This window comes from Octopus bimaculoides, chromosome 15, assembly GCF_046866305.1.
Source record: "Octopus bimaculoides isolate indiv1 chromosome 15, ASM4686630v1, whole genome shotgun sequence".
NCBI classification, from domain to species: domain Eukaryota; kingdom Metazoa; phylum Mollusca; class Cephalopoda; order Octopoda; family Octopodidae; genus Octopus; species Octopus bimaculoides.
Genome location: NC_142942.1, coordinates 9,039,406 through 9,066,905, shown reverse-complemented (window position 1 = coordinate 9,066,905; position 27,500 = coordinate 9,039,406). Strand labels below are relative to the sequence as shown.

The following is a 27,500-nucleotide window of genomic DNA, read 5'->3' as shown; positions in this document are numbered from 1 at the left end:
GTTCCCAGTTCAGCCGGTGCAAAGAAGTGGACAAAATAGCCATTCATAGCCTGCCAGGAAAGATATGCATTTATGCAAATATATTTATACATACTCTATAATTATATACATAATTATGATCAGGGGTCAGCTAATTGCTTCGCCACGCACTGAATTAGAAATAGGAGCCAAATGCCTTTTCTGCTACCATAAAGAACTCTGAGACAGTAACACATTTTTTTTTACGTAGGCAAAAGGAAAAAAAATAATGATTCCACACAACCCAGAGTAGCTACATACGTGTTTCGAGATTAAATTAAAGTCATATTTACTTACTTATTGATTGATTAATTAACTGATTACTTTTACCCTTTTATTATATATATATATATATATATATATATATATATATATATATATATATATATGAAAAATATTTCAATACAAATGTATTAATACAAATGTATCAATTTCCAGCAAAAAGCCAGTATATACGCAGTGAAGCTATACAATAGCGTCGTTTTTATATCGATTGCTATTCTCCAGCAAATATCGGTACCTTGTTGTACCATTCTTATGAATTTATATATATATATATATATATATATATATATATATATATATATATATATATATATATATATATATATATAATAAAAAATGATTTAAAGAAGAAACAAAAATTAGATAATCATTTTGTATTTTTGACATACGTTAATACAGAAAATACATTAAGACAAAGACCATATTAAAGTGCTATTTTAGAATAGAAATAAGAAATATACGAATATACACGAAAAATATACATGAAAAAATATATAAGAAACAAGAAAAGATCCGATATGTGGATTGATTAAGCGATTAAGCTTATTAAAATTGAAAAATTTAGAATTATATGTTGGAAATTAAATCTTAGACAATATATAATGAGAAATTTACGAGTCAGAAAAATAATAGAAATAAATTTGTCTTAAGAGTCCTAAAAATATATGTAGACGGTCATAACAACACTTAAGATGTATTTCAACTTACCTGTTGTTATAACCCTCTACATATATATTTGAGGACTCTTAAAACAAATTTATTTATTTTTCTTACTTTACTGAATTTTAAATTCCTCATTAAGGTTTCTCACTGCAGTCAATATATTTTCCAAGTTTTTATCTCCAATTTTTAATTCTAAATCTTCAATTTTTCAATATAAATAAAGCTGTCTTCAATCGCTAAATAACTCCACATATCGAACCTTTCCTTGTTCATTTTATATTTTTCATGTATATTTTTCATGTATATTCATATTTCATATATTTCTTATTTCTATTCTTTTGAAATATCACTTTAATATGTTCATTGTCTTAATGTATTTGCTGTATTACTGAGCACGCGCGCGGACGCATACAACTACACACACTCATGCATATACATAAGAGTGTGTGAGTGCGTGTATATAACGATTAAAACTATTCTTTCAAATTCTCCGAGACGAATGAATATAGTTGGATATTTTTTTTTGTTTTCAGGGAGAATAGGCGTCCATAGGATATTGCGTTAAGAGTGGGAACTTCTTGTTGTATATTGAACTTAAGCTGTACGTTAAGCTCCTGTAGTATGTTCCTTGTTTGAGAAGATGTCTTTGTAAAGTTCTTGGGGATTTTATATAAATGAACATTTTTAGGGCTGAAATACGCGCAAGTACATGCATGGTTGATAAAGAAATGCCTGTACTGCGAGTTTTGCGTTTTCACTCTGTTTGCCGATACTTTGACATCGTGATCTCTTACAAGGGGAAGTAGAAAAGTCCCTGATTTTGGGCAAAACAAACTAGAGGAGGATCGGCTAATTATGATATTATTCAAGATATTTTTCTCTCATTCTCAGATTCACAGTTATTTCAGCTGCCCTTCAAAGTTTTTAAACCCTGTAAAAGAGCTCGGCCATTCGCGATACTCAAACGGGGGATGTTTGAATGTATTTTAGGATATTATAGGCAAGCTATACGATTGTGTTCCACACTGTGCGAGTGCGTGTGCGTGTGTGTGTGTGTGTGTGTGTGTGTGTGTGTGTGTGTGTTTGTGTGTGTGTATGTGTGTGTGTGCCTACGTGTGTGTGTGTGTATGTATGTGTGTGTGTGTGTGTGTGCCTATGTGTGTGTGTGCTTTATGTATGTCAATATTCATTATTATCTGTGTTTGAATCTGCACTTTTCTGTGTGTTTGTGTATTATAGCCGTGAAGAAACGCAAACGTACGGTATTGTAATAACAATGTGAGAACAGAAGTAAATTATAAGGGAGAATTCACTTACCAATATATCACCACCGAACTGTTTGCGTCGGGCAATGTCATACTTGATTTCAAACATGTGATCCAGCATATGTCCTTGCACTTGTTTTCTGTATGTAATTTCAGCTGTATTTAATGAAGGGCGCGAAATAAGTGCATCTGCATTGGTCGCTGTTGTTGAAATTTCACCAAAACATTATTGTTTCCAATTGTGTAATGAAATATCAAAAATAATATTTGTAACAACGAATGTCTCCATGCAAAACATTAATCGAACTGATGGAAATAGTAACCATGTCTCTCGTAATAACACTCTGCCGTTTTAGGAACGGATAGATACGCAGGATATAGCACATGAAGTGGGGATTGGCATGGATAGGATATACTTATCAAAGGTCGGGGTCACTTAGCAGGCAAAGAGATGCTTATCTTTGACGAAGACAGATACGACGTGCAAACATTGGAACACACAGAGACAAACGCACACACATATACATACATATATGCGTATACACACACGCACTTACATGCAAACTTATATATGTATGTATGTATATATATATATATATATATATATATATATATATATATATATATATATATATATATATATATATATATATATATATATATATAATGAAGAATGGAAAGTTCTGTATACACGTGGGATAGCTATATAAACAAAGAAAAGGAATTCTATAATAAAGTTTATAGTGAAAATTAGGATCATATTATATAATTACATCATTACAAATTAAATAAGTACCGGTTTTACGATCAAAGAATTGTCAACGTATATAGAGAAAACTTTTTCGTTGTCAATAGGACGCCATCTTTGAAAAAAGTGAACAGAGATAAAGCAATAGGCCAAGGGGAGCAACTCTTATTTTTCATGAAGCTCTTCTGTGTTTTTGAAAGCATACAGTTAAAGGAGTCATTTCATTTTATACACGGTTAATTATATTACCGTACTAGGTTTTAAAGATTAAGCAGTAATGTGTGAATGAGTGTATATGCATGTATTTTATCCACGGAAAAGACCTCACAAAAAAGGAAGTAGATTTCCTAACATATTTCAAATACAGCCCTTTCTATGGCCTCCCCAAAATCCACAAAAGCCCAACCATCAATGAAGCCATCAACAAATCACTACATACATGCATACATACACCAATACCAGGAGACCTAAAATTACGCCCTATCATAGCTGGCCAATCCCGTCAGACACACAGATTAAGTTACGTCATGGACATTCTCCTGAAGCCATATCTAAAACATATTAGAAGCTAAATCAGAGATGATATAGACATGCTATGTTATAAGCCACATGATTATGGAATGGAAGCGATTCGATTCTGGCTAGTACTACATCCAGAGGTAACCCCAGAACGAATAAAGAAAACCTTCATCATTGAATCAATTAAATTCATTCTCCAGAATAATCATTTCATTTTTGACACCAACTGCTACCACCGAATATCGGGAATTGCAATGGGCACGAGAGCAGCACCTACAATTGCCAACCTCACAATGGGATTCTTAGAGAAAAAATATATCAGAATTCACTGCGAAAATTTGGAGACCCTCTCGCCTAATACATTAAAGAGAATTGAAAGAGATACCTGGATGGCTGTTTCATACTCTGGAATAACAACTTAAACAAAATCCTAGAATTTAAATAACTTCGGGACAGCATCTACACAAACATTCAATTCACAATGGAATACAACCAGGAGGCACTTCCATTCCTAGACATTCTAATTAAGAAAACAAACAACAAAAAATTCGAAACAAGCATATTTTATAAAACAACAGATGCAAAACAATACCTTCTCTTTAGCTCTTGCCATCCTAGACACACAAAAACAAACATCCCCTTCAACCTTGCTAGAAGAATCTGCACTATTGTCTCAGAGAAAAAAAACTAGAGATTTAAGACCACAAGAACTGAAAAACGTCCTCCTGGATAGACACTACCCAGTCTAACTCATTAATGAAAGAATAAAACGTGCCAAATCTATCAGCACCGAGATATTAAGAAAAAACAAAAACATTAACAAACCTCTCCTTACAACACTACCCTACATTTCCACATACAACCCCAGAAACAAAGAAGCATTTAGCACAATCATACAAAACCTACCAATACTACACAAGGAACCAAAACTAAAAACAATTTTACGTGACATTAAAATTGTCAAAAGCAACAAACATCCTAAATCATTAAAGAAACTGCTAACTAATGCACAATTATTCCCCTCCACAACAAGCCTCAAAGTGGTACATGCCCCAACCTTTTGGAAGAATCAGAATACTGTTTTAAACAAGGGCAACACTTTACAATTAAATCAAATTTCACTTGTGCATCCGAAAATCTGATCTACGTAATCAGATGCTCGTGCTGCCAGAAAGACTATATCGGTAGCGCGGGGAATCTATCCGTCAACGTTGTACAGTACATCGTCAACAGATAGCCTCACCACAATACCGCCAAATTTATCTCAGTGAACATATCGACGTATGAACAAAGCAAATACAACCTAAATTCACTATTTTCCCTCCATATAAATTTGCTGACTGGACTTCTACACAAGCCCGACTCTATAAAGAGATATGTTTCATCCAAAGATACACACCTGAACTTAACAGCAATTCATTTTAATTGTATTACTAATTGTCACTTAATTACTTGACTCCTGGGCACATTAATATTCAAACCTGAGTCATGAGAGGTGCGACATGACACTTCTGAAGAAAGTATTCATATCTTGGCAATTACTTTGTCGATCATTTTCTATTAGTCTGATTTATTTTATTCAATTATGGAATTTCTACATATACCAAAAAGCTATATATGTATGCCAACCACAATTTTTAGGTATAAATTACTGTTCATACTTATATGTGTGTGTATGTATATATATATATATATATATATATATATATATATATATATATATATATATGTAGATAGATAGATAGATACATACATACATACATATGTTTTACAAGAGAGTAATGAGAATGTTAGAGCATAAAATACATGCATTTACACTCATACACACATTACTGCTTAATCTTTAAAACCTAGTACGATAATATAATTAATTGTGTATAAAATGAAAGGATTCCTGTAAAAACAGGAAGAGCTAAAAACACTGAAGAGCTTCATAAAAAAATAACAGTTGCTCCCTTTGACATATTGTTTCATCTCTGTTCACTTTTATCAAAGATGGCGTCCTATTGATAACAAAAAAGTTTTCTCTATATAAGTTGACAATCGTTTGATCTTGAAACCGGTACTTATTTAATTTGTAATGATGTAATAATGTAATATGATCCTAATATCACCATAAACTTTATTATACAAACTTTCTGTGACTCTCATATTTCCTTTCTTTCTTATATATATATATATATATATATATATATATATATATATATATATATATATATATATATATATATAATAAGAATGCTGAATGATTACACCAGCAGTCTGCTAGAAACAGACCCCAAATGACTATGAAACACTTAGATTAATACTCCATTACACAAGGTTAGGTTGTAAGCGAGGAAACTAGAAAGCAAGATTTTACAAAATAATATGGATAGCCCCAAATCTATAGAATTCACGGTTTGAGTTATTATATACAACCACTTGCATACCCATTTAGTTTTTCCCCAATTTGCTCATTTGGTCAATTGCTCATTTGTTTCTATATGCTCACATGTGTTCACATCCTTGTTGTGCAGTTACCAGTTTTTTCCACACGCTAATCTGTACCAGTCATACAGGTGTGTGTATTCATCCAATACATTTGAATATATAGACATACTGCAATGTTTAGCGGCTGATGTCTGTCGATGTTATATCATCTCCGTTTTCTTATTTGCCGTATATATATATATATATATATATATATATATATATATATATATATATATATATATATAGGCATGTATGTGCGTATATATATTTGTGCAGCTACATTCATACGAGTGTATGTACGGGCATAGATGTAATTCACACATCCACGCATACACACAAACATATACACATGCATGGATGCATCCACGTATACACACACACACACATATATGCCCATATATATATATATATACATTTATATACATACATATACATATAGCCATATATATACATATATATATATACATACTTATACATACACACATGAGCGCCTGCATCTACTCACATGCATATATGCACCCGAGCATACACACACGTGTACGCAGGGTCATAACTGCGTGCGCGCATACGTCAGTGTGCGCGAGAACACATATGTTTTTGAATAAGTGATGTATGAATGTTCTATGATGCAATCGTATTATCGTTTTGTGTTACCAGAATGTCCACCCATCTTTTACAACTAGAGTACGACTCAGAAGTTGTGCCTCATGTTTAGTCGTTGCCGACCCAAGCACTAAACCTGTAGTACTGGATTCTGATAATTTTTCACCTGATTTCAAACATATGAATAACAAAACGTTAAAAATCTTTAATAACCCTATAGAATTTTCTGGCTTAAAATGGGTTATTATAAACGTCTTTTATGTACAGTACCCACTTGATAATATTTACACTTAAAAGTTGTGTGAGATATAGAATAGCTATGATAATTGTAAGTATGTAAGTATGTATTTACTAGAAAAGTTATCAGAAATGAACTCCCTCCTGCTCGCAGAAGATTCTTGAGATAATACTCACCTGACTCTGGTATCTCACTGAATAGTGAATTTTCTGGGCGAAAAGGTGGAACTTGCAGAATACGAATTTTTTGAGATTCTTCTATATAAACTTGTATCATTAGATCTTGAACAGGTTGCTGGGGGTTCACGTAGATAGTATGTTCATACAAACCAAATTTTCGTCTTAACAACTCCTGGTATCGAAGTTCAAACGTCACGTTTTTCATAGCAGCAACGTTGACATTAACTTTGAATTGGTTTGTACCTCGATCTCTAAATATTAAATATTGCGTAAGTTATAAGACTTGCAGAAGGATGAAACGCGAAATTAACTTTGATGGGTTTTGTACTAAGAAAGTAAAGAGCCGAAAAAAAAAAACCATTCAAAGCTATATCAACAAATCCATTGAACGCAAATAATATTTTCGTATTTTGGTACATGCTGGAAACTCTAAATGTAGAGCCACACTAATAACATCGAGTCAGTATTCAACTGCAACTAATTTCATGGATCCGAAAGGGTGAAATGCAAAATCTGATTCAATGTATTTTGAACCGAGAACGTATAGAGGTGAAAGAAAACCTACTAAACATTTTCTCCGAGACAGTACATTCCGCTAGTTCGACGTCTCTAGTGTCGAAAAGAAATATCAAAGACCCTTTTCGAGTAGCAGGATCATTAGCCGTTTTTCTAGTCCGTCAAGCCGATTATTGATTTTCAAAATCGATGTGGAGTAACGGGAGATGATAATTTTGCTCAACGCAATGACCTGTCGAGGAATCAAAACCAAAATCTTATGATCATATATGCAATCCTATAACCACTAAGACACACGTCTTCAAACCTCAGGCGAAAAGATAGCAAAAAGAATATATTCATTTATTCATGATATCAATTTTAAAGATGGCTACTGAATATGACTACAAAAAACTAAATATTTTGAGTAGTAGAAATTAAAAGGAAACTCTACGGAAATTGATGTCTCAGGATAAAAGAAATGACTAACTTTTTGGCGACATAACTACCACTTTGACCTTTCCGTTTGGCTTCTTCGTACACCTTTCTAGCTTCTTCCTTTTCCTTAACTTCACCTGGATATTCAACACCATCGATTACCCTGATTATAAAGAAACACGAAATATGTTATCATTATTCGATAAATTTAATAGATGATTGCGGTTTGGTTTAACATCACTATAAATTACATACATTTTGAAACCGGATATAAACGCCGCTTCTGGTAATTTGACGTTAAAGGTGATTTCTTGAGAATATTTCTTATTATTGGCAACCAAACTTGTCATTTGCGTGGTAGCGAATCTCATTCGAATATCCAACTGGACGTGTAATTGAAGAATCTTCGGTGGATTTGACGTTACACCCTATAATAAATAGTTAAACATATCAATGTATTTGCAAGTCAGTCATAAAAGCAATGCTTGGTATCTTCAAGTCGTAGTTATACAAGTAGTGTTTGATATCGTTCTATGTAGCAATGTCTGATATGTTCTAATGTATGTCGTACACAACAAATATTGACTTCTGATTTGTGACTTAAATTTTAAGTTATCGGTTTTCATTTTGATTCGATATGAGACCAACATTTCATAGGAAAGAAGATGCAAGATCTATAATAACAGGGAATACGTTTTAATTAGTTGAATGGATTCGCAAAACCATTGCAGTCGGTTTCTGGAATTATTTTACACAGATAAAGCAGAGCAAAATCAAAGTATACCCAGGTAGAATTTGATCTCCCAACGTTCCTTTTTATTATAGCCAAAAGGCCTGAAATTTTGTGGGAGAAGACCAACGATTACATCGATTATATCGACCCTGAAAGAATGAAATGTAAAGCCTACCTCGGTAGTAAAGACAGACAAAATACTCCTAAGCATTTTGTCCGGCATGCTAACAGGTCTGCCAGCTCACTGCCTCTTGCTCTCAGAATAATCCTTTCTACTAAAGGCAGAAGGCCTAAAAGTTGAGGGGAGGTGACCGGTTGATCTCATCGACCTCAGTGTGGCACTGGTACTCATTTTATTGACCCCTAAATAGTAAAAGATAATGTTATTCTCAGCAGTATGTGAGCACAGAACATAAATGGCCAGAAGAAATATCGTTTAGTATTTTGTGGAACTTGCTAACGACACATAGCTTGCCGTTTTAAATTCCCTTCAAGATAATAAGAAACTTATGAGCCATATTTACAGTTTGAGGTGGAATATATTTTATTAGCAGAGGCACCTGGCGTTGCCCTTGAATGAAATGCCTCCTTACATATTGGAAGTTAAAAAGCAAAATATGTTGTATAGAAATTTGATATTGTAAATTCAATTTGTTCTTCAGTTGGGATACAATTTATTCTTTAATTGCGAAATCAATTCTTAATTAATAATAATAATAATAATAATGATAATAATAATAATAGTAATAACGATGATGATGATGATGATGATGATAATAACAATAATAATAATAATAATAATGATGATGATAATAATAATGATAATAATAATAATAATAATAATAATAATAATAATAATAATAATAATAATAATAGTAATAATAATGATAATAATAATAAGGTATAATAAAAAAAATATTCAGACAAATACATAACAAAAACATCAGGGCTTACAAATATATATAACATACAGAAAATTGCACTACTGGGTACTGCACACATCCTACGCAAAACACTTTCAATACAGTAAACATAAGAGCACCACAGTAAACCACAGCACATACCCAAGGCGCACAGAGCTGCGCTCGGTAGTGAAGTGAAAGCACGTTATAAAAATAAAACTACTGAACGATAAAAAAAAAAAAATAATAATAATAATAATAATAATAATAATGATGATGATGATGATAATAATAATAATAATAATAATAATAATAATAATAATAATAATAATGATAATAATAATAATAATAATAATAATAATAATAATAATAATAATAATAATAATAATAATAATAATAATAATAATAATAAATGCCCTGATGCAGTACCAGGCAGTGGCTCTCATGGCTTCTGATCTTAATTGATTGGAAGTGTTATCATGTACATTGTTTTGTCTTGGTATAAAAAGATGGGCTACAGCAAATATTCTGCTCAATTCCACAGATTTGCTTGTCAGTTGTTTGACCTTAACCAGTTGGGCATGTCCCTTGGTGGCTGATAATATGTGCATCTCTGATCATGAGCAGATGTAGTTGGGGAGCATCATAGCCATGTGCTGAAAGGAATTCTTTGAGGTTTGAATAATTCACCTTTAGAAACATGGGTGTTTTGCTCAACATCTTTAAACAAACCTTATTGAGGGACCTTTTGAGCTGGATGGGCTACTCGACCTGAATAAAATTCTAACTGGGCCCCACCTGCGAGGTCAGGCGCTGTTTATCTTGATATGAGATCACCATGTCGCGCTAATATGGTTGTGATGCATGTGCCTGGTGTACCCTTATCAGAGAGGTAGTCATGATGGGTATTCCGGGCTTCATATATTTTACTCCAGTGTTACTGTGATGGCATGCACTGTTCTCTCACTCAATAATAATAATAATAATAATAATAATAATAATAATAATAATAATAATAATAGAAGAAGAAGAAGAAGAAGAAGAAGAAGAAGAAGAAGAAGAAGAAGAAGAAGAAGCAGAAGAAGAAGAAGAAGAAGAAGAAGAAACAACAAAAGCTATAAAACAAATGAAATCCAAACTAAAACTAGAACAGCAACGGACCATGATAAAACGATGGCAAGAAAAGCCCCTACATGGTAAATACTGGGCTAAACTAAATGCAAAAGAAATAGACAGAAAAAAATCCCAGCAATGGCTGAGAAGCTCAGGACTCAAAGCAGAGACTGAAGGATTTTTAATTGCTGCACAAGACCAGAGCCTCCCCACCAGAAATTACCAAAAACACATAATGAAAAGAAATATAACAAGTAACTGTAGAATATGTGGAGATGGACAAGAAACAATAAATCATATTATCTCTGGCTGCCCAGTCCTGGCTAAGAAGGAATATATCCACAGACACGACAGAGCTGGGACCTATATACACTGGAAGCTATGCCAACACTATGGAATAACAACAGAAAAAAGATGGTATAAACACACGCCAGAAAAGGTCACAGAAATGCAAATAGAAAATTTACCACTTCTATGAAAGGAGATAAATTTTGCCACACATGTTGAAAGAAAATATGTAAGAGGTTCTGGGTAAACAACATTCTTTGTTCTCTGGTTTGGAACATAGGCAAATACGTCTTTCAAACTGCCTACCCTGAGCAACCAACAAAGTGACTATGAGAAAAGCAAACCAGCAGATTTCAGAGAGTAACCTTGAGCTTTATTAGTAGACATTGCAAAGCAAAGTCGCACTGGGAATTGTGTTCTTTTGAACTTAAATGGCATGTGTGTTGGTTTGATTGGAAATCGTGGAATGAAAATCTCTTCGCCAGAGGTACATCCAGTGATGATGGTAGCTTTTGTCACATTAGGTGATAATGTCTTCACAATCAACCATGTCCCATTGCATAGTTTAGGATGATCTAAATTTCTTAGAAGCATTATTGGGACTCCTACCTTCAGAAAAAGTTTGTGGAAGAATTCCAGGGCTCTCAAGAGAATTAAGGAAATCTTTTGGGTAAACAGGGATAGGGTTGGGGTTAAGAATTCGCTAGTTAAAGCTAAGGATCAAAACGAGGAGGGCAGAGATATCACAAAGTTTAGGAGTATTCTGTGGATATAGGTTGAATGTAGGGGGAGGATATGAAATAAATTAAATGATTAGACTAACTATTGCGGAATTATAGTGTCTTGTGCGACGAAAAATATCTGGTAGACGAAAAATATGTAGGATGTTGCTATAAATAAGAATATGTTATATGGCATAGTGGAGACCACTTGTAATATGAGGATGTGTGCTTTGAAAGGAATTATCAACTTAACAAATAAAGCGTCGGGAAATACATGGTAATAATAGTAGCGTGCTACCTGTCATTAAGGAGTACGAAGAATATATGGGGTTACGTAATAATTTTCGCCTAGTACCCTAACTGGTGCAAATCTTTTCAAGTACCCGATAAGGTGAGATCTAAAATAAAGATATCATTTTCCTTGTACGTATTTGTTGTTTTATATATATATATATATATATATATATATATATATATATATAATTTTTGGATTTGGTTTGCAAGATTCTTTATATTATTTCGTGTGTTCAAGTATATTCTGTTGATTCTGGGGAGAGTCAATCTATTTTAGTACCTTATAATTTAACACACTCACCAGCTAATTTTCCACTGATTTACTTATTTCTTTTTCTAAAAATTTTCGTTGCGTCTTGCAACCGTTTCAATAGTTGTTGACTCTGTTAGTTTTTCAAGCTGCGTTCTTTTGGTTTGTGAACGTATGTGTAGGATAGTATGTGTACGCGACTACACATGTATGTATATATGCATGCATGTAAATGTGAGTATGCATATATGTATGTGTGTGACTATTTAGACGAACATGGCCTCAGTAGATTCTGCCCCACCATTTCACAGACGAGAAGACCACTGACTATCACCTCAGCAGTGAAGATAAGCGCCGCAGAGCGCTGGAGTGGCTGGAGTGCCTACCCAAGACCCTGAGAACAACAATCAAGTGAACAAAATGATTGACCATGCAATAAGTTTTAGCATAAGAACCACCTTGAAGAACCAGATAGTAATGTTTAACAAGAAACTATACATACAGGTTCAAGGTGCAGCCTTTGGCGTCAGTGTAGTTGGAGATGTGGCCGGCCTCTTCATGACCTGGTGGGACAAAAAACTTAAGCAATCCTTAGCAGAAAAGTCCACACCTCTTCTACTTTACAGTAGGTATGTAGATAAGATTAATATCCTAGTACAGACCAAGTATAGTAGCAGTAATGTAGAACCTGAGAGGGACATAATGGAGAGCATCCAGCATGCAAGTAAGTAACTATATCCACCAAAGTACCAATGTAACTATAGATTACCCCACTACGCACGCCAAAAATAGACTCCCCGTCCTTGATACTGAACTTTGGTTAGAGACTGTGAACAACAGAGTGTAGCTTCTCCATTACTATTACATGAACACTATGGCTTCGAAATAGGTTGTTCACGAGGACTCAGCTTTGTCACACAACATGAAAATTAACATACTAACAGCAGACTTGTTAGGATAACGAACAACGTATCCCCACTAGGCAAACACTTTAAAACGAGGAAACATGTACAGAACATCATGCACCGTATGCAATTCTCTGCATATGGTCAGAAAGATAAGGTTCGAGTATACAGGGATGATAGAAAGAAGTTAGATAACATTATATGTAATGAACTTAATGGTACCTGTCCTAGATATAAAATCAAATAATGGAAAAGGATACAGAGAGCTTGTGACAAAGCAAACATGGTGAACACCTGGTATAAACCCAACAAATATCAAGGAGTGATGTTTGTAGAGGCCACCGCCCACGGAGAACTAACCCGTAGATTTAGGAAAACTCTGAAGGAGACCAAACGCAACATTAAGATTGTTGAAAAGGCAGGGAACTCCATCAGATCACAACTATGTGGGACGTACACATTTGAGAATACCATATGCACCAATGATAACAGCATGGTATGTAGGATTAGCCCTGGCATTAACTGGACAACTAAATATGTAGCCTACAGCATAAGATGCATAGAAGGCACTTGTAAAGACATGAACATGACACACATTAGAGAGACATCTAGGAGTATTGCGGAAAGGCTAAATAGACATTTGAGACAATACGACGACAAAAAAAAAACAGTCCTCCATACTCTATCAGCATGCCAAGGACCATGATGGAGGCAACCTGGGTCAACTTGACAACCGCATTTTATCCAAGCACCCGAAATACCCAACACTCAGACAAGTAGAGGGGTACGTTCACATAAATGAAACATCGCCATTACTAAATAGGAAATATACGTAGTAGATAATCAAAGCCGCATAGCTACAGTTTATATTTATATACAGGTAGAATAGTTAGTGGGCTGTTATGTAGATGTATGTATGTGTGTGCGTAAATATGTATATGTATATTTATATGCACATGTATGTAGGCAAATAGATATGAATGTAAACAGATAGACATACTGACAGATAGGTATATAGGTAATATGGACAAACAAGCACACATACACACATGTACGAATGACGACTGAAACGCATGATCTTATACACATACACTTCACACAAGAATACATATGGAGACACACGTACACACATATACAGATATACATCCATACATACAGACACAGAACAAAGTCACAAAAACCCATACACACAGACATACTCAGACATGCGCACACAAGGAGACATGTACACACACACACATAAAAGCACACAAATACATGAATATGCAGAATACAGACGTACAAACGTACACACGCACATACACACATACGTACAGACGCACATATATACGTGCATACACACTTACATGGATGTATACATACATGTGTATGTGCGCACACACACTGACCCCACACATGCGCACAAACAAACAAAAAGAACGCACCTCGAATAACGGATAGAGTCAACAACTATTGAAAAGATTGCAAGACGCAACGAAAGATTTAGAAGAATAAATGAGCGTAAATTTTACCAGTGACTGTTAAATTATAAGGCATATAAAGAGAATGACTGTCCCCAGACACAACAGAATATATATATATATATATATATATATATATATATATATATATATATATATATATATATATATATATATATATATATATATGTATATATATATATATATATATATGTATATATATATATATGTATGTATAGGGAGAATTCAAAAAAAGCAAAAAACGAAGACAGGTGATGGAGAAAACAAACAGATGTATTAGTATAACGCTCATGATTTGAAAAAGTATCTCTCTCTCTCTCTCTCTCTCTCTCTCTGTATATATATATATATATATATATATATATATACATCTATATGAACATATACACATATGTATATTTACACTTTTGTATATATCAATATAACATACATATATCTCTATGTCTCATATATATAATTTCACACACACACACACACACACTCATTATATTGTGTCTGGGGAGAGTCATCCTCTTTTAGTGCCTTATTATTTAACACACTTACCTGTTTGATTTCCACTTACTTATTTATTTTTTCTAAACTTTTTCGTTGCGTCTTAAAACATTTTCAATATCGAAAAAATTGCAAGACGCAACGAAAATTTTTGAAAAATAAATAACTAAATGAGTGGAAATCGAACCATTGAATGTGCAAACTAGAAAAGCACTAAAAGATAATGACTTTCCCGAAACACAATAAAACATATTCACATAAAGAATCTTGCAAACCAAATACAATTCAATACATATGTGTGTGTGTGTGTGTGTGTGTGTGTGTTCGTGTTTATGAGATTTTAAATTCTCATTATTATCACGTTTTGAGCATTTGTGGCCAACAAACTGTTTATGATGCTGAATAAAAGATAGACTAAGCTCTGCATTCTTTAGATGCAACAAGAACAAGATGATAAGATACAACTTCATCATTAGCTTATTCAGTGGTTCTCTGTCAGGTTCTCAAAAGGAAAAAATAAAGTCCATCTGATATTGTTCATTTAAGTTTCCCCCTTTTATACGCTATTTTCTAACACATATTTGTGAGGGCATATACGAATATATGCATGTATTGTTTAGTGAGGATACGTATGCACCACTTACATACATACGAATAACGATACACATACAGACACATAGACACACACATACACTCGCACACACACACATACACTTACACATATATTTATATTCATATCTACTTATGTGTGCGCGTCAAGACTGATATGCGAAAACAAATACATGATCGAGCACTAAGTTACACACACACACACACACATACACACACACACACACACACACACACACACACACGCGCGCACACGCACACACAGATGCATCTAAACGCGCATGCAATCAGGTTGGCGAATCTCGACCGCACACCACAGACCATCGCAGACACTGCGGCGCTCGCTCCCCCCCTCAAATTCCATGATATACAAACACACACTCACAAGAGTGCCTAACGACATTGCTACGGCTCTCACCCTCCCAGATCCGGGTGCACTTTAAGGTTAATAACCCTTTTAGGATTAGACCACTTTGCATATTTCTTTCCGTTACTTTATATATATATATATATATATATATATATTATTTAAGCTTTCCATCATACACGTTATCACAGCAACTGAGCATTACGTCACGTCATTTCAGATAAAAGTCACCTCATACATCTTCAAAAACTAATCATGATAATAATTATCGTTTCTACATTTTTACTATAGGCAAAAGGTTTGAAATTGCAAGAAAGGAGGGCAACATGTCGATTACATCGACCCCAGTGCTCAAATGCTACTAATTTTATCGACTCCAATAGTATGAAAGACAAGGTCGACATCGGCGAAATTTGAACGCAAAACGTGAAAACCGAATGATGATAATAATCACTATTTCAAATTTTGCCACAAGTGCAGCTTGGGGGAGATAGGGGTGAGTCAATTACAACGACCTCAGTGTTCAACTGGTACTTATTTTATCGAAAGTATGACTGACAAAGTCAACCTCGACGGAATTTCAACTCACAACGTAGCGACAGGCGAAATTCCGCTAAGCATTTCACGGCGTGCTAACGATTCTGTTGATGATAAGGATTGAAGGAGGACAAGAATGAAGGTACTACTACTACTACTACTACTACTACTACTACTACTACTACTACTACTACTACTACTACTACTAATACTACTGATAATCATATCCTCTTTGTTGGCCACAAAGACCCAAAAAGTGATAATAATGAGAATTAGAAAATAAAGTGGAACCTAACACACAAGCAAGTGTAAATAACCAATTATAATCAACACCAAAGTTCATACAATAAAATTTCCTAACAGTGGGTAATCCTACTCAGGAACAGCCAAGGAAATCCACACACCCTGGTCACCCAAATCTCCAAGGGTTTCCTTGGAAGGTACCCCTTTCTTCCACATCTTGAGAACAAAATTGAGTGGGGTGAGAGAATGGCTGCTCCCCAATATATATATATATATATATATTTTGAAAAAATGGGATAATATAGCAAGGGTATCCCATGTGAACTGACATATCGGGAGCATGTGCCTGTAGGCCGGTGGGAATGAATAGGAGAAAGGTGCCCGTTTCCTTCGGTGTGCTTGGGGATCGGGGTAAGCAGGATGGGTGGGGTTCCGTCGTTGCCCGCTGCTGGAAATTACACGTCTTTTGGGAATCTCATTCTCTATGGCTTCATTGTTCATTATCTCAACATTTTTTCTGTTCACAAGTGTTACATGTAACTCAACCAGTGTCCTTATTGTGTATCGTCCCTTCGTTGTGCAGCCCTTGTAGCCCAAAAAGAAGGAATCATTATTATTATTCCATATTGGCACAACAGCTTAGACTGTTGGTATGAACCTCCTACAACGCGTAACCTTAGATGCCAAGAAGCTTTCTAAGTATCTTATCTGTTTCTAGTAATACTGTTCTCTGGAGCTGCACTAAACTAGATTTTACGCCTATTTCCCCTATGGGTTTGTTCAAATCTTTAGGAATATTTGCTAATTTACGTATAACTAAAGATATACATTTTGCCACTCTTTCCGGTGTCAGAGGACGCGGGACTTTTACGGTGTCTTCTACCAAATTTGAAAGAAATATTATTACTATTAATTATGCGGGGACGTAGCAGAATCACCAGTGCACCGTACACAATGCTTTGTGGCTTTTCCTCTGCCCTTACGTTTTGAGTTCAAATTCTGCAGGGCTGCAGTTTGTCTTTCGTCTCGTCAGGGTCGACAAAGTACCAATTGAACACTGGAGTCAATGTAATCGACTTACCCACTCCTCCAAAAATTGAAGCCTTGTACCTATAAGAAGGATTATTATTATTATTATTATTATTATTATTATTATTATTATTATTATTATTATTATTATTATTATTATTATTGTTGTTGTTGTTCTTTATCGCCAACACAGTTTGTGCTTTTGAAGCTTCGTAAGTCTGCGCTTTGTTTTTCTAATTAGAAGTTTAACTTAATTTTAGTGTTGTATCATGAGTCCATATTCGCCTGGATCAATTTGGTTTGATCAAATGTTGGATTTGAAAGGAAAAGTTTTCTTTTCACAACATTGAAAAACTTACAATATGGCGTCGTTTTAGTTAAAGGTGTGTGGAATATTTGTGATGTTAGTGTGAGATGAAGTGAAGTGGCATATTAAGACCATAAGGAGCAAAGGAATGAAAGAAAATCAATTCAAATTCATGGCTGTGGCGTTTGTGCAAAGACAATCCGAACCCATAGAGATATCGTGGCGAATGACCACTGGAGAGGAAGTGGCGCGAGACTGGGATGTCAGTGCCGAGTCTGGTGTCTCGGAGATGTTCAGTGAAGCGTTCGGCCAAATGATGGTCCATTTAACCTATGTACAGAGAGAGCAGGAGATGCAGTAAATGACATTGCTGGAGGTGCAAGTAACAGAGTCGGTGATACGATAGGGGCAGTGGGAGTGCCCGTGAGGATAGTGGTGCTGGAGAGGTAGGCGCTGGTGCAAGAACGTGGGTGAGAAGAGGGGACGGAGCCAGGTTGGGTACCAGGAGTAGGGAAGAAATTGCGGACCACAAAATCACACAGCTTATGAGCGCGTTTGAAGGGGAAGGTGGATACGCCAGACTGAAGTCCACAAAAGGCTTGGAGAATGGTGCGTTGGAGGAGTAGGGCGGAGAGGTGTTAGGTGAAGAGAAAAGGTAGGCGGGTAAGGAGAGACAGAGCACAGTATGGTCAACGGATCGAGCCTGGGCAAGGGCAATTCGGATAATGGTGAGGGCCATCCATATACAGTGAAGTGGCGAGCCATGAGTTGAGTCTTAAACTCATGGTCATCACTGCAGAGCTGTATTTGTAGTAGATGGAGGTGGTGAGAGCGTAGTGGTCTATAATAACAGAAACATCGAGGAGGAGTTGGAGGCAGTGCAGGAGAATTCGAGGGCAGGATGGAAGGGTTGAACGAAGGAGACGTAGGAATCAATATGTTTGCGGGAGGTGAGGTCGCACCACCGATACAATCATCAATACAATGACTGTTTAGCTCAGGAATAGGACTAATGTACTGTGAGAATGTTTGGGCCTCAACATAGCCGTCGAATAGGTTCGCATAGTCGGGACCCATTCTCGTTCCCATAGCCACTCTCGAGACATATCAGCAAAAATTCCTCCCGAACGAGAAGCGGTTGAGGGAGAGGACAAAATCAGTGAAACGAAGCAGAGTGGAGGTGTCAAACTGAGGGCCTGGTAGAAAGACTAACAAGCGTTTAAAGATCAAGATCTTCGTTATGCGGGATCACCGTGTATAGAGGTTTGATATCAAGAGTGAACAGGAGTCTAGAGAGGCCTGGAAGGAAGGAGAAAGAGTTAGTAAATGGAGAGCATGGTTGGTGTCATGAATGTGTGAGGGAAGGAAAGCCATTAGGGTGAGCAAGGTTACTGTCAAAAAATAAATATGAAACTCTATCAAATGTACAATGATCATAATATCTGTAAACGATAAATAAAAAAAATATTCATTTGGGTGAATGTTTTACTCATCCATAGCTATACGATTGACGTTCCTGAGAGATATGAAATATTGATGAAATTAAATGTAAATTTATGTGATTTAGTTAAAAACCAAACTTATTAATGTCTGTCTTCCGGCATAGTATCACAGTAGACATTTAACCTGGTTTAATTTGCAGGACTGTGTGAACAGATCGCTTGTAGTGTTTTCTCGGTTCCACAAGTCTCAGCATAGTTTCGATATTGAAGTTTTGTGCTGTTTCATAAGGTGGCCCTTCATTGGGATGAAACGACATGAAATAATAAAAGGAATATCTTAATATATTTAGATGGTTTATCAAAATTATTATGGAAGAAATGGAGCAATAAAAAGAAGTGTAGTCATAAGAATCGAGAGGCAGAATAAGATAGATAGAGAGGTAGAGATACAGAGCGAGAGGGAGATTGAGAGTAAGAGAAAGAGTGTGTGTGTGAATGAGAGTGAGAGAGAGTGAGGGTGAGAGAGAGAGTGAGTGAGGGCGAGAGAGATAGATAGAGAAAGAGAGAGAGAGAAGAGAGAGAGAGAGAGAGAGAGAGAGAGAGAGAGAGAGAGAGAGAGAGAGAGAGAGAGAGAGAGAGAGAGAGAGAGAGAGATGTGAATAAAAATATAATAGTTTTATTTTTGTACAATTCTTATTCTTTGAAATGTTGCATCTTCAGAAAATCAGGGGGAACCCCCCAAAATAAAAAGAAGAAAAAAAAACAATAAACGCACGCTGACAGGAAGTGTGTCACAATATAACCATATTTGAACCTTTTCAGTGTTATGAAACGCTGGGAAATAACATCAAATAGTTCTTACACCATTTTACATATAGTTATAGACAGTGATTTACCTTGCGTCGGGCCTCGTTCGAGTCATCCCAACAAATAAAAAACAAAAAAACTATACGTTCATTTATTAATGATATCGACTTTAAAAATGCCTACTGAATTGGATTCAAAGTTAAAGCAATAAAATTTCCCACAAGGAAGTAGCCCCACTCGAGAGCAGCCAAGGAACCTCACACGTCCTGGTCACCCACATCTTCAAGTTGATCCCAGGGAGGTACTCCTTTCCTCCTCATCTCCAACGGCTTAGAGACGCATATTCATAGTAGGTTCATTCACACGGACCATCATCACCACATTCACCCGCCTTTCAGCAAAAATGCTGCGCCGTAAAAATATTGGAAATTAGTGGCCTAGCAGTACTTCGGGGGTCTTCCCAGATTCGCGACGAGATCTACAGACACAAAAATGCTATCAGATGGACCAGTCCGAATGATGTGCATAGGGTGATGAAACCGTTCTCCGCTCAGTCGTCCAGTGTTCTGGCATTTCTGACTCGAGTGTTGTCGCCCTGCTGTTGTCGCGTGTAAAGTGGATTCACTGTGAGAATCGCTCAGTCGCCTTCTTTCGGCCGGGAAGAACAGATAGTTTGCCTCTATCTGATGAGTATGAGAAAGAGGTAGAAAGCGAACGAGGTTAAAAGGACCTAATATGGATTGTTTCCTCTCTAACTAAGCCTTCATTGATTGTTTCAAATTCCACTTGAGAAGGAAAGTGAGTGTGGTGAGAGAAGTGCTACGCCGTTGTATTTTTGTTGAAAGATGGTAATGTGGCGAGGTTGACTTGTGTGACAGGTAAAGTGGCGAGGTTGTCTCGTGTGACTTGTAAGCCGCAGAGAGTGCATGGGAAAAAGGTACTTACCTGTGGTGTCCTTGGTTATCAGAGCAATGAGGATGAGTGGGGTTCCTTTGCTGGAACTTAACCGGCTTTTAGGAATCTTATTATCTACTATTTTATTGTTCATTGCTACATTCTTCTTATTTTTTTTTTGTATATCTACCACTGCACTTTATATTGTATCGTCCTTTTGCTGTACGGCCCTTATGTCCAGAAAATAAGGAATTATTATCATTCCATATTCGCACATGAGATTAGAATGTTGGGAAAAAAAACAAAAAAAATCCTACCGTGCATTCAAAGAACCTTTCTAAGTATCTTAGCTCATTTCTGGAGAGGCACTAAACTGGGTTTTATGTCTATTTCCTCTCTCTATTTCTTCAAGTCATTAGGAATTTACCTAACCCAGTGGTAAAAATTATAACTTCACGTTCCTGCGTGGTGGGAGACAGTGAGCTGGCAGAATCATTAATGTGCTGGGCGAAATGCTTAGCGGTATTTCGTTTGTCTCACGCTCTGACTTATTCCACCCACCCAAAAAATTGTTGGTCTCGTGCCAAATTTGAAAGCGATATTATTATTATCATTATTGTTATTATTATTATTATTATTATTATTATTATTATTATTATTATTATTATTATTATTATTAAGGCGGAGAGCTAGCAGGATTTTTAGTACGCCGGACAAACTGCTTTGTGGCGTTTTATCCGCCCTTACATTTTGAGTTTAAATTCCGCTGATAAAATATGCACCAGTCAGGGTACTAAAGTTAATATAACGAAAATTAACCTTCTCCTTCAAATTTGCTGGACAGGTAAATAAATTAGAATCATTTTCTTATTCTGCTTCAGAACTGAGCTTGTGTCTCTCAATGAAACCTATTTCCATTTAGGTAGATATGGAACTTGGTAGCTATGTGTCTTTGTCACAGAAATATTTCTGCTAGTAAAAGCATTGCTTTATGTTGCGTATTCTGGTTATACATAGACACTGATATTTTTAACATTGATATTTTCTCCTACCGAGGCATGAGTACCACAAATGAAGAAAACTAGTAAATACATGCAGGCATTGAAAGGAAATGAGGTAACCACTTGTTACCCTCAAAGAGTCCTTAGTAACAATTATTTCTAACATTTTAGAGGAGACAAAAAATTCTGTTTCAGCTATCAGTACTCGAGGGTTTCGTATTTTATCGACGTAGGAAAGATGACAGCTGAAAATAACTTTTCTAGTAAGATGGAGCATAAAGTCTATCCGAAGCTCTACTAGTTCTATTAATCCGTCACCGTTTACAAATAATGAATAATTGAAATAACATGCTTCAGTGACGTCGTGAATTAATATAGTCCAAAGCTAGGTAATGAGATATTATATTTGTTATATTATAAACAAAATAAACGTAAAACTCTATAAAAATCACAATGATCATATCTATTAACGATAAATAACAAAAAATATGATTTCTTATACAAAAAATATTTATTTTGGTGAATGTTTCAGTTACTCATAGCTACACAATTGACGGTCCTTAAAGATATGAAATATTGATGAAATTAAATGTAAATTTATGGGATTTTATTAAAAACCAAGCTTATCAATATCTATCTTCCAGCATGGGATCTTAAACATTAAATCTTGTATTTTTTGTAGGACTGTGTGAACAGCTCGCTTGTAATGTTTTCTCGGGTCCGTAAGTTTCAACCTTGCTTCGGTTTTATCTTCTGAAGTTTTGTGTTCCCTCATGAGGTGACCCTTCATTGGAAAGAATTGACCTGAAATAATACAAGAAATATATTTTAGTATTTGCAGATAGTTTATCAAAAATATTATGGGAGGTACAAACCAATTTAATATATATATATATATATATATATATATATATATATACATATACTGCCCTACTCTTCGAAACGCCTGTGTTAGAATGGGGGTAGCTGATAAAGGAAAATGTTCTCTATGTGGCCTGTGTGTGTTCTGTACTCTGGTTATTATTATTTTTTGTCTACGTCTTGTTTGCAATGTCCTGTACCCAGATATGCACCTATATATACAAGTAGACGTAGGTATGCACATACCCGTACGTATATATGCATATACTCATTTATTATTTGTTTTATATATATATATATATATATATATATATATATATATATATATATAATATATGGAGAGAGAGAGAGAGAGAGAGGGAGAGAGATAGAGAGAGAGAGAGAGAGAGAGAGAGAGAGAGAGAGAGAGAGCAGGAGTGAATGAAAATGTAGTATTTTTCTTATATGATCTTTATTCATCTAAATATCGCATCATCTTTCGGAATATGAAAAAAACAAAAAAAACAAAAACAATAAACCCCACTGAGAGGAAATGTGTCACAAGTCACCTTACACATAACCCTATAGAAAAACTGATTTTGTATCCAAGGAGTAAACACTTTACCTATCATTTCAGGGGTGCCGGGAAAATAAAGAAGGGTTAAATGGAAATCTTGTATCAACGTTTGAAATCAAAATTATTAATAGATTTCGATGCAAAGCTTCCTAAACCAAAGGGATAAATATCAAAAATTGCAATATGTCTGTTCATTTCATCATTATACCATTCGTTACATAATTTTAAACTTTCAGTGTATTATATATTTACTGTACAATATCTTGAGAAACTGAGCAGAACTTGAATGCTTCCTGTCAATAGAATTAATTTTGACTCCACGTTTCTTAATAACGTCTGGCAGTCGATAAATGTGCTGATGATATTCTGTCTGGTGCAATATAATCTGTTGTTAAAAAAGTAACCACGACGTCGTAGTTTCGTCAGTATTTTGTGTTGTTAAAGTCGGAGAGTAATTTCATCCGTCTTTCCGCTAATTTTACCAAAGGTACATTGTTATATAATTTAAAGCATTCATGTCAAAGAAAATTTCTCTATATAGCATTTCTTCTTAACTCAAATTCCAGTCTTCCTGAAATATTTTCCATATAATTTCCCTATGATTACAACCATTTTGTAGCTTTGTTGATGTACTAATTTCAGTATTTGGTGTGTGTGTGTGTATGCGTATGTGTATGTTTGTGCATGTATATGTTCATATGACAGTCAAGAGAATTATATTTTCAATGATTAGTATAATTACTCTCTAATCAATAGCTATTTAAACAACTGAAATATGAATCTGAACTCCATTACCAAAGTATACAGAGATAAGTATTGAAGGAAACTTAATTTAGTTTATTTGCTCTATGATAACGGTTTGATGCTTGAGTACCGTTTGATTATGATGGACTGTATAATATTTTTTTGTGAAAGCTTCTCATATAAAATAAAATTTTCATAAAACTTTGATAAAGCCAGATGTTATTGATTACACATCAGCCAAATAGTTATTCTAGAAACACAAATTTGGAAAAGTACATTTATGTTCCTCAAATAAATTTCAAATTAGAAAAGAAAAGGTTACAAAATGATGAGGAGAAAATTTAAATATGAAAATTATTCAAGTTGAATTATTCAAATTTTAAACAATATGTCATTTTTTGTATGATCAATTTTAAGTGTATTTTCTGACGATGTATATAAACACTTGCGAGCAACCGAAATACCATAAGACTCTGTTGACATTCTCAATGTTAGGAAGGTAGAGAAGGAGCTGCCAGTAGTAATGATCTTGTCAACAATATTTGATATTGATAAATAAAAGAATGACGAAAGACATTTTGGGACTATAGACTTTCGATAAAATAGAAATCAGTATTTTACAATATATCTAGTTTAGCTGAATGCAAAGGAACATACCGCTCTCGCTTCTTCGATTTGACAGGTTTTACTGAATATATTAATTTAAATGTTTTGTGCTTTGAAAGTTAACATTTTGTTTTGCATTGAATAAGTATAATGTTGCTAATTTCGAGCTTTATCAAATGAGAATAATTAAGAAACATAAAATCATTTTTAAATCTCAAAAATATAAACGTTAACTTTTACTCTAAACAAAGTGTGCTTCTGTTAAGGAACATAGATTATTGAATTCTAAAAAGGGGTCAAGTGCCATAATTGGCGGGAGTTGATGTGTGATCCATTGAATTACCTTATAACACTTGACTGTTGAATTATTGTATCTAATTCAAATTGATGAATAGCAAAATACATTATTGAGATAACTCAAGTGTTATTTTAGATATACTTTTGCGACTTTGTGCATGTTAATTAATGTTTCATAAATTATAACAATTATGAAACATTAATTTGTAATTAATACAATTTATAATTGTAATTCTTATGGAGCTTACAGAATAATAAATTGAATACTGATTTTCAAAATACAAAATATTTATTAAAATAATATTTTATTTATAAAATAAAATTTTAATAAATCTCTTATATGTATATTTGCAGTAAAAGCATGATAAAATGATAATCGTGTTGTTTAACTACTATTTAATTAAAAATGCATTATTTTATTTTATTTAAGATACTAGCAAATGTATACTCCTAATACCGACTATCATATGACAGATAACACTCCGAAATGTATTCAAAGGGGAAAACCCAATAAGTTCAGAATGACAATCCCTTTAAAAGATCTACGAGGGAAATGGAGGCACAATTTGGAGATGGATATAGTCAGCTGCATCTAACTGAGTCTCCGACGACAGAACGTAAAGAGAATGATAATTGTATTACTCATTTCCTTCTTTAATTTTGCTTATCTAATCCCAAAACATTCTGATCTGTAAACATTGTCAAACGTACTCTTAAATGTACATAACAGCAAACAACTTTTACTATCATCTTAAGAAAACACTATCATCTTATAATCAAATTACTTTTAAAACAAACTTCTAATTTTCTTATAATTTGACAGATATTTTCTAGAACAATACCCTGTGCACCCCCCCCCCCCAAAAAAAAATGGCACCCTAGTCATAACACGAACTTGAACATCTAAATTGTCTCTTGAGGTCACTGAGTGAGACTTGTCAATTTGTACAAATACAAAGCCTAACATGTAATAATAATAATAATAATAATAATAATAATAATAATAATATTAATAATAATGTGCCTGGTGTACCCTTATCAGACGGGGAGTCATGATGGGTATATTGGGCTTTGTATATTTTACCCCAGTGTCACTTTGATGGCATGCACTGCTCTCTCATTCAATAATAATAATAATGATAATGATAACAACAACAACAACAACAACAACAACAGCAAAAATAAAAATTACAAAGCAACTCACCGATAACTCCGGATACTTCTGGAGAGAATCCTTCGTCGTTCATAAGGAAGAAATCTAAATAACCATATTTAGGGCCCATACGTGCGTGTAAGTTCCGTCTGATAAGTAACGTTAAACCAGGGTTAATTTTTACTTCTACAAACGTTCCTTTACCATTCACTTCGCAGGATGCTCCATTAAAAGCGATGTCTGTTTCATGCTTCCAAATAAGGCGTTTACCGTTGAATACTATCTGGTGCGTTGCTATCATTATTTCTACATCGGCAGTTTTAATATAAACTTTACCGATGTATGTCCTGTTTGGACGACCGGGTTTATAACTTCCTGTGCCTTCTCTTATTTTCGCCGTCACATTGATTTCTATCGTAAGAAAATTTAAAAAAATTCTTAAAAGTAATAATAATAATAACAATAATAATAATAATAATAATAATAATAATAATAATAATAATAATAATTAGACGAGTTAGATCAATACTAAAAACAGAGCTCAATGCTAAAAACAAGATAATGGGTATCAACACCTTAGCTGTCCCAGTTATAAGCTACAGCTACAACATCCTTAACTGGACACTAAACGAACTATCTAAAATAGACAGAAAAACAAGAAAAATAATGACAGGATATAGGATGCACCACCCAAAATCTGACATATAAAGGCTATATATACAACGCACAGAAGGTGGCAGGGGTCTTATACAGCTGGAAAACTATTATAAAATAACCACCATAGGACTGCAAAAATACCTATTCCAGAAGCAAGGAAAATTAATACAAATAGCCACAAAACACGAGCAAAACAAAAAACTGTTTTCAGTATTTAAGGAAGCTGACAAATACAAACAAGAAATCAATCTACCTAACAAATACGAAGAAGAAGAAGAAGAAGA

General features: G+C 34.6%; 2 protein-coding genes across 2 annotated transcripts in view; both read right to left on the bottom strand.

Annotated features, from left to right (window-relative positions):
- Positions 1-19,275, bottom strand: part of LOC106882530 (inter-alpha-trypsin inhibitor heavy chain H4) — a 29,347-nt gene extending 10,072 nt beyond the window's left edge. Inside the window, exons 1-6 of the mRNA XM_089363996.1 lie at positions 18,946-19,275; positions 8,182-8,354; positions 7,979-8,089; positions 6,991-7,244; positions 2,284-2,432; positions 1-50 (exon numbers count right to left, since the gene is read on the bottom strand). The exon at positions 1-50 is cut by the window's left edge and continues 236 nt beyond it. Of these exons, the coding sequence (XP_089220122.1) occupies positions 1-50; positions 2,284-2,432; positions 6,991-7,244; positions 7,979-8,089; positions 8,182-8,354; positions 18,946-19,275 (1,067 nt within the window). The remainder of the gene's footprint in view (positions 51-2,283; positions 2,433-6,990; positions 7,245-7,978; positions 8,090-8,181; positions 8,355-18,945) is intronic.
- A 3,559-nt stretch (positions 19,276-22,834) lies between these two features.
- LOC106882532 (inter-alpha-trypsin inhibitor heavy chain H3) overlaps positions 22,835-27,500 on the bottom strand; it is a 38,313-nt gene continuing 33,647 nt past the window's right edge. The window contains exons 12-13 of the mRNA XM_014933248.3: positions 26,611-26,970; positions 22,835-23,146 (exon numbers count right to left, since the gene is read on the bottom strand). Coding sequence (XP_014788734.1) covers positions 22,953-23,146; positions 26,611-26,970 — 554 coding nt within the window. The 3' untranslated portion in view covers positions 22,835-22,952. The remainder of the gene's footprint in view (positions 23,147-26,610; positions 26,971-27,500) is intronic.